Source organism: Entelurus aequoreus, linkage group LG10 (genome assembly GCF_033978785.1).
Source record: "Entelurus aequoreus isolate RoL-2023_Sb linkage group LG10, RoL_Eaeq_v1.1, whole genome shotgun sequence".
In the NCBI taxonomy this organism is placed as follows: Eukaryota; Metazoa; Chordata; class Actinopteri; order Syngnathiformes; family Syngnathidae; genus Entelurus; species Entelurus aequoreus.
Genome location: NC_084740.1, coordinates 23,570,474 through 23,580,473, shown reverse-complemented (window position 1 = coordinate 23,580,473; position 10,000 = coordinate 23,570,474). Strand labels below are relative to the sequence as shown.

Here is a 10,000-nt window from a genome sequence, read left to right as displayed (position 1 = left end):
TATGTATGTATATGCATATATATATGCATATATATATATATACGTGTATGTATGTATATGCATATATATATATATATATATATATATATATATATATATATATATGCATATATATATATACGTGTATGTATATATATGCATATATATATATATATATATAATATATATATATATATATATATAATATATATATATATATATATATATATATATATATATATATATATATATATATATATATATATATATATATATATATATATATACACATATAAATTATGTGGGTAGATATTTGTTCTAAAAAGGGTATTTCAACAAGTAAACAGTACAGTAGGTAGTTGATGTTGATATATGTAATGCACATAAGGGTATTCTAGTCAGATGCGCGTGTGTAAATATGCGATGTGTAAATATCAAAATATTACGTACGTCGTATCAGGCAATATTACATTTAATGACAATTTTACATAAATGAATACATCCAAACACGTTGTACATATTTATTATTTGCAGGAAGAAATAACAGTTACAATTGTGTGTGTATCTTCCAAGCAAGAAAGAAGTTTGATGACATCAACATGGGACTAACTGACACACTCCGCTTCGCTGCAGGTCCGCAAGCCACGCCCACCCCCCACAGCCACAGAAGAGGAAAACTGTCCTTTCCCGGGCATGATAACGTCTTAAATAATGTCAAACACGTAGCGTTACAATAACCAGGAAGATAAAGTGTTTGTCTCACACCTACTAATCAAGCATTCACATTTTGCCACAACACACATGGGGGAAAGTCCTATCTGGAAATACAGCCATATTAACTCCTAAACTGCCATTTTAACACACACTAAACCATCAGCACGCATCCAATGCTTTCTCGTGCGCACGAGAAAGTTTCTCGTGGCCACGAGAAAGTTTCTCGTGGCCACGAGAAAGTTTCTCGTGGCCACGAGAAACTTTTTATTAAAAAAAAAAAAATTATTATTTTTATTTTTTTTATTTTTTTTTAATAAAAAGTTTCTCGTGGCCACGAGAAAGTTTCTCGTGGCCACGAGATACTTTCTCGTGGCCACGAGATACATGTCTAAAAAAAAAAAAATTCCCATGTCCCTTTAGGGGCTCCGTAGTTTTGTTTAAAAAAATAATAATAATAATACATTTATGAAAATAGTATATTTTCAAGAAAAAAAAAATTTTTTAGAAGAAAATGTGTATCCTTTTCCCAAAAAGTCCTATTCTTTTTAAAAAAAACAAAAAACAAAATTTTCTCCAAAAAGCTGTATTAAAACACAACTTTTAGAATGATTTTTAACAAAAATAATTGTTCTATTTTAATGTCAAATAGAACATGTATAGTATATGTATAGTTTCCACCACAAAAAAAAATCCTCAAAACTTTTTAAAATTGTCTGTTGACAATTAAAAAAAAGTCATATTTTTTCTATAAAAACAGGTGTATATTTTGCCCCAAAAGATGCATATTTTTTGAAAAACAAAAAAGTTTTCACAACAATTATTGTTATACTTTAAAGGTAAATAAAACGTTATTTTCATGAAAAACATAATATGGTAAATTTTTAAACAAAAAAAATCCTCAAAAAGTTTTAAAAAGTGTCTGTTAGAAAAAAAAGTTATGTTTAAAAAAAAAAAAAAAAAACTATACCTTTTTTTTTATTTTTTATTTCCACTATTTAAAAAATCATATTTATTTAGAAAAAAATAACTGATATATTCTAAAGAAAATAAATTACTATTTTCATTACAATTTTGTAAATCTATTTTATATATTCACTTTTCGTGGAAAACATAACACAGTGTATTTTCAAGAAAATCCCCCAAAAAGTTTTAAAACTTTTGTATTGTCAAGAAAAACGTGATACATTTTCAACGATAAAAAGTACATACTTTAAAAATATATATATATATACAGTATTTGTAAGGAAACATGCAAATTTTAGGAAAATAATTGTTATATTTTAAAGAAAAATAAAACATTAAACATAATATGGTATATTCAACAACAAAACACCCCAACCCCCCAATTTTTTTTTTTTTAATGTTTATTTTCATTTTTTAAATACAGAAATAATTGTCCTACCCCCTAAAACTTGGCTAGGTTCAATGAGTTTTAAGTTGTATATTTGTAAGGAAAAAGTGTTATATTTTTTCAGTAAAAGTTAAAGTAAAAGAGAAGACTCTTATTATAAAAAGTCATTACATTTTAAGAAATAACCATGTAATTTAATGAATGGAAATAAAGACTACATTTCGGAACCATGATTTGTTTTCCAATATCCTTTTGAATTTAACTTTTTTTTTCCCTCTACATTTCAAGTTCCCGGGCCTCCTGCTGGTGTGAAGGCGGCGGCCTCCAGCAGCTCTGTGGTGTTCGTGTCCTGGCTGCCTCCTCTCAAGCTCAATGGCATCATCAGGAAATACATTGTCTTCTGCTCGAACCTGCACCCGATGGTAATAGTGTGTGTGTGCCACAGGGTCCTACAGCTCCATTTTGCCCCTTCCTCTTTCCCCACAACCACTTGTATTCATGACTTCTACGATGATACAGTATTCTTTTCTCCCTCTCGCATTTACAGGTGATGAGTGAGTTTGAGGCCTCCCCTGACGCCTACTTCTACAGGATCCCCAACCTGGCTCGCAACAGGCAGTACAGCATCTGGGTGGTGGCTGTGACTGCCGCAGGTCACGGCAACAACAGTGACAAGATCACGGTGGAGCCTCTGGCTAAAGGTACTACTGTCAGCTGCTCTTCACGTTACTCTGTCGTCTATTTCTGTTTTTTTTTATCACTCTGTTTTTCATGTATTTCTATGTTTTCTGCCTGTTTGTGTTGTGAAGCTCCAGCCAGGATTCTAACCTTCAACGGCACGGTGACCACGCCTTGGATGAAGGATATTGTCCTACCCTGCAAAGCCGTAGGAGACCCTCCTCCCACCATCAAGTGGCTAAAGGGGAAGTAAGTCACACATTAGCAGTGTTTTTATACGAATAAAAGGCGCTGCATCACTGGGAGTGGGTGGCGACCGCCCCTTTAACCTCATTTCTGATCTATCCTCACCTTCTTTCTACCTCATTTCTACCCCGCCTTCCCGCCTTCTCTCGGGGGCAGTTTCCCTTTGGTGGGTGGCACCCCCTTGTCTCATCCGGGGACTGGTGGGTGGCTATTAATAGTGGGGGATGATTCAGCCTGAATGTCCTCCCCTAGGGGCCAGCCTGGGCGCTGCAATAGGGTTGGCTGACCACCTTTGGGTCCCTGGGGTTGGGTGGTGTCCTCTGGGTTCTTAAATTTCATAAATTTTTCTGTATATTTTACACCCACAAAAATAACTTTAAAAAACTAAAAAAAAAATGTTATTGGATATATTATCCTGGTCATGTGACATGTTGGGGCAGTTTAAAAAAAATAAATCAAATAATAATAATAACTAGAAGAGGCAATTCCTGAAGGAATGTGTGAATGTTCCAATGCTCAAAAGCAGGATTTTGTTTGAATGTCCTGAATGAGCTGAATTGGTTGGTGTTGGAGTTGTTTAAATCGGGCAAGACATTTTAAAGTAGTAAATGGTATTAGGGAATTTTGGGAAAAGCAAGATTTTTTTTGAAAGTGGTAAAAAACTTGAATGGTCTTAATGAGTTGAAATGGTTGTCGTTGGAATTTTTCAAATCGGTCGAGAAATGATGAAGTAGTAACATTTTTAATTGAGTAATGGTATTATGGAATTCCTGGAATTTCGGGAAAACCGGGAATTTTTCCAGTTCAAAAAACAACTTTGTTTGTTTTGTCCTGATTAAGAGGACTGATTTGGCGGTGGAACGGTTGAAGTGGGTTGAAAAATGTGGAAGGAGTAGTCACCATAAAAAAGGATGGAAATAGGGCTTTGGAAAACCAGGAATTCTGGAAAGTCCTGGAATTTTTTTGAACTTGGAAAAAGGGAAGTTTGAATATTCTGGAAGGTGGAATATGTTGAAGGTGGAATGGTTTAAATTGGTTGAAAAAGGTGGAAATGGTGGAAGTTTGAAAAATGGCCAATTCATTTTGAATGGGAAACATGTCCAGGAAAACCTGGAATTGTGGGAAATCTGGGAAATGTTTGAATTTGTCAAGGGAAAGCCCGCGATTCTCGAATAGGCTGAACAGTTTGAGGTTGGAACGGTTTGAATTGGGTGAAATTTGGAGCATTCACACAATAATAATAGCAGGACCTGGCAGGAACTCATGTAGTCAAATCAGCACTTAGTATTGTCCGGGCTATAGAGCGCAACGGTATTTAAGCCGCACCCACCAAATTTTTGAAAAAAATAAATATTTTTACATACATTAGCGACCATAAGCCGCAAAAATATTTTGTAAATGTTTATTTAGATACCTTAATTGTGTCTGTCACACGGCAGTAAAACGGCTGATCAAACAAAACAGAAGTCATCGTCATGGATCCGCTAGCTGCCGAAGATAGCTCTCCAATCTGCTAAGCAGACTCAATAACTCCGCGGCGACGTTTTGGTGAATTCACGAAACTGAAACAATACAAAACAGGTTAGCGTATTAGTTAATGCTAACGATGCTAGTATCATTACATTACGATAGCACAAACACATATGCATGAAAACACTCCTACAGACAACACACGTGTGACAGTTTAGTGAGTATGACAAGTTTTAGTTACATTGTAAAACTCACAAATGTTGATTGGAGTTATGAATGAAGAATACTTTCAAACAAAAATGCTATAAACAAATAGTAGACCAAACAGGACTTATACTTCCGGTTCAAGGGACGAAACTGGAAGTACATTTTCAGACCGCAGCACCTGCAGTGAGAGAACTCGCCCTAAATAGAATAGAATAGAGTTTTATTTGTCATTATTACAGTGAACAGGTTCAAAGAACAACAAAATTGGAGCAGATCCTCTAAGGTGTATACACAATAATTTAGTAATATAAATAGTAAAAAAAAAAGATAAAAAAGAGGATATGTATCTATATATATGTATATATCCACAAACATGCACATATCCATACATATGTATATACATGCATATACACATATAACATATAACATTATTGCACAATAACATATAACATTATTGCACTAAAGATGGCACAATAGTACAAATAATAAACACCTTTTCAGTGTCTGTTGATGTTGAAAACTATTTGTTTAATACAAAACATTATGGCCGTTGGCTAACAAAAATCTTTGAATTACCTGCAAGTTTTATAAGAGTTTCAAATAGTAGGAAAAAAGTATTGTTTTATAGTATGAAAAAATAGGATATTATTTAATGCAATTTGAAAATGTACCAACAAATGTTTCAGCACAGCGCCATCTGCTGGATTTAGTGAAGCACAGGCATTAGTCAGTGTAATATGAAATGATATAATTGCACATATTCAGATGATAATCTATCATTCAGTCGTTATATTGTGACATTGTGTCGTTCCAGCACCAACGGGACGCCCACACCCGTCCTGGTAGACGGCCGGCGAAGCGTCCACAGCAATGGCAGCTTCATCATCCGCACCGTGAAAGCCGAGGATTCTGGGAACTACAGCTGCGTGGCCAGCAACAACTGGGGCTCGGATGAGATCACGCTTAACCTGCAGGTTCAAGGTACGGTCGCCACGGAGACGTGCGACAGGCAATGTTTTCGAGTCATGGCGAGATCCTGAATGGTTCTGATTCCCCGCATCCTCAGTGCCTCCTGATCAGCCTCGCCTCACAGTGACCAAGACCACCACCACGTCCATCACGTTGTCATGGATACCAGGAGACAATGGCGGGAGCTCCATCCGAGGTGACATAAACATACAAGTACAACAACATTAGAATAAGTGTTAGAGATGTAACATTCACAAACAAATCCAGTCTTCTGAACGGCTCATGTTAGTGAACTATGAGAACCGATTCCCAGCCTTTTTAAAAAAATGCACATGTAGATATAGAAAATGAGTTATAGTAAACCTAGCAGTATTTGGATTTAATTATTTCTATTTAAAAACACACACGGACACACACACACACATATATATATATATATATATATATATATATATATATATATATATATATATATATATATATATATATATATATATATATATATATATATATATATATATATATATATATATATATATATGTGTGTGTATGTGTGTATGTATATATGTATATATGTGTATATATGTATGTATGTATGTACACTACCGTTCAAAAGTTTGGGGTCACCCAAACAATTTTGTGGAATAGCCTTCATTTCTAAGAACAAGAATAGACTGTCGAGTTTCAGATGAAAGTTCTCTTTTTCTGGCCATTTTGAGCGTTTAATTGACCCCACAAATGTGATGCTCCAGAAACTCAATCTGCTCAAAGGAAGGTCAGTTTTGTAGCTTTTGTAACGAGCTAAACTGTTTTCAGATGTGTGAACATGATTGCACAAGGGTTTTCTAATCATCAATTAGCCTTCTGAGCCAATGAGCAAACACATTGTACCATTAGAACACTGGAGTGATAGTTGCTGGAAATTGGCCTCTATACACCTATGTAGATATTGCACCAAAAACCAGACATTTGCAGGTAGAATAGTCATTTACCACATTAGCAATGTATAGAGTGTATTTCTTTAAAGTTAAGACTAGTTAAAAGTTATATTCATTGAAAAGTACAGTGCTTTTCCTTCAAAAATAAGGACATTTCAATGTGACCCCAAACTTTTGAACGTTAGTGTATGTATGTATATAAATATGGATTTATATTTATGTATATATGTGTATATATATATATATATATATATATATATATATATATATATATATATATATATATATATATATATATATAGTATGTATGTATGTAAATGTATATATGCATGTATGTATGTATGTATATACATGTATATATGTATCTACGTGTATGTATGTATGTATATAAGTATGGATTTATATTTATGTATATATGTGTATATATATATATATATATATATGTGTGTGTATATGTATAAATGTGTATATACTGTATGTACAGTATATACATATATATACTGTACACCCCATATATATGTATGTTGGGACGGCGTGGCGAAGTTGGGAGAGTGGCCGTGCCAGCAACCTGAGGGTTCCTGGTTCAATTCCTACCTTCTACCAACCTTGTCACGTCTGTTGTGTCCTTGAGCAAGACACTTCACCCTTGCTCCTGATGGGTCGTGGTTAAGGCCTTGCATGGCAGCTCCCGCCATCAGTGTGTGAATGTGTGTGTGAATGGGTGAATGTGGAAATAGTGTCAAAGCGCTTTGACTACCTTTAAGGTAGAAAAGTGCTATACAAGTGTAACCCATTTACCATTTGTATGTGTATATATATTTTTTTGTTGTTGTTGTTTGTTTGTTTTTTATTTTTATTTTTTTTAATTTTTTTTTTTATGTTTTTATTTACACTAACAATAACATTTTTTGGTTGAGGGAAAATTCAGACTAGTGATGTCACTGTCAAAGCATGGAAATATGGCACCGCCTTATGGCATGTTTACATCGAAAAAAAACAAAAACAAATGTATAGTAGTCAATATTTCTGAATAATTCCCACGAACAGAGTAATATTTGTGTAAATGTAAACTATTCTGAACCAGATCTTATCTTATAACTGACACTAGTGATCATTTCCTTGACAAAATAAACAACTAATTTAAAAAGTAAACTATAAATATATCATAAATCCCATCTCTACCATGTATTGGCCTTGCTAAACAGGAAATGGGAAATATTGCGCTAAAATTATGTATTTTATAATGGTGTCCTCTCCAGGCTACATCCTGCAGTACTCGGAGGACAACAGCGAGCAGTGGGGTAGTTTCCCCATCAGCCCCAGCGAACGATCGTACCGTCTTGAAAACCTCAAGTGTGGCACCTGGTACAAATTCACCTTGACGGCCCAGAATGCAGTGGGGCCGGGGCGGATCAGTGAGATCATCGAAGCTAAAACCCACGGGAAAGGTAGCGGAGCGAAAGATGCTGACGGTGTCATTAATCCAAGATGCTGATGATGCTGAGGAACCATCTGTTTGTTCATCAGAGCCTCAGTTTGCCAAAGAGCACGAACTCTTCACCAGCATCAACTTCACGCGAGCGAGGCTCAACCTGGTCGGCTGGAACAACGGCGGGTGTCCGATCACCTCCTTCATACTGGAGTACAAGGCCGTGGACTCGGCCACCTGGACCACCGCCCAGCGGCCGACACTGACCAAGACGTACGTCCTCTACGACCTGCAGGAGGCCACCTGGTACGACTTGCAGATGAAGGTCGTCAACAGTGCTGGCTCAGCAGAAAAGAAGATCACCTTCGCCACGCTCAATGCGGACGGAAGTGAGTCGTACAACACATAATATAATATTGTGCGCTTTGACAGTTTAAATGGGAAATACACACAATTGTTGACGCAGTGGGCATCTTCACATCACAATGTGGGGAATCTAACCTGCGGCTCTTTCTCACAAATTTTATATTTTGAGCATTTCCATAGGGCGTTGCTGTAAATGTTGTATTTAAAAAAATAGCAATAGAGAAATTAAATACATATTTGTATGTATAATTTAATATATAACACGTTTTATGGTATTGTTCATGTTTTATTGGAATTTACTGTAATTAATTGGTATTTTACAACAATTTATTGTAGTTCTTTGCAGGGATAGTTATGGTTATGGTTTGAATTTATTTCTAACATGCATGTGGTTAGAATATGACACACCACATATTCCCAGTTTCTTGTTACATGTCTGAAAAGAAGTAGGAAGAAGTAGAGCTTATAAAGATATAAAATCTTTGGAAAAATGCAGGAATTTTAGATGAAGGAAATTCCTACAAATGTTATGCTTGACTATGTGTTGTTTTTTTCCCAATACTTACATATTGGTATTTATTTACTTATTTTTTTACAATACTTAAATATCTTTTTTTAAATATATCTTATTCGATTTTGTTGTGGAAATCTACATAAATAAAAGCAATAACATGGAATTTAGCAAAAGTGAATTTTAGTCTCTTAACAGGAAACTTACTCTAAAGACTTTGGAAAATTCCTAAAATTGTAATTACATTTACACAGAAATTAATGTAATTGTAGTTTAAAAAAAATAAAATAAAAAAAAAAATATATATATATATATATATATATATATATATATATATATATATATATATATATATATATATATATATATATATATATATATATATATATATATTTATATATATATATATATATATATATATATATATATATATATATATATATATATATATATATATATATATATATATATATATATATATATATATATATATATATATATATATATATATATATATATATATATATATATAATCTATGTCATTATTTATGATTTAATATTTTATTTATGATTTTATATTTTTGTTAAGTAATAAACTATAAAAAAATTAAAAGAAATTGACTAGTGCAAAAGTAAATGTTAGCCTCTTAACAAGTAACTAAGTCTAAATACTTTGGAACATTCCAGAAATTGTAAATAAACTACATTTACACAGGAGTTGATGTAATTGTAGTTTTTTATTTATGTATATATATATATATATATATATATATATATATATATATATATATATATATATATATATATATATATATATATATATATATATATATATATATATATATTACATTTTTAAATTTTTCTTTTTTTTCTTTATTATTTATTTATTTATTTTTTCATAAATGTATGTATGTTTTATTATGTAAATTCAGTAAGTAGTAAGTGCAAAAGTGAATGTTGGTCTTTTAACTGGAAACTAATTGTAAATGCTTTGGAAAATTCCAGAACTTTCATAGGAATGGAATTGCCACCGGAATGTATGTAATTGTAGTTTTAAAAATATTTTTTATGAATTTATATATTTTTTGTTATATTAATAAAAAATAAACAAGACTAGTCAAAACTGAAGGTCAGTCTCTTAA

At 33.0% G+C, this 10,000-nt stretch overlaps 1 protein-coding gene across 1 annotated transcript in view; it reads left to right on the top strand.

Annotated features, from left to right (window-relative positions):
• LOC133658382 (cell adhesion molecule DSCAM-like) overlaps nt 1-10,000 on the top strand; it is a 302,795-nt gene that overhangs the window by 275,256 nt on the left and 17,539 nt on the right. The window contains 7 exon segments of the mRNA XM_062060368.1: nt 2,333-2,466; nt 2,592-2,745; nt 2,854-2,971; nt 5,460-5,626; nt 5,712-5,810; nt 7,812-8,000; nt 8,080-8,370. Coding sequence (XP_061916352.1) covers nt 2,333-2,466; nt 2,592-2,745; nt 2,854-2,971; nt 5,460-5,626; nt 5,712-5,810; nt 7,812-8,000; nt 8,080-8,370 — 1,152 coding nt within the window.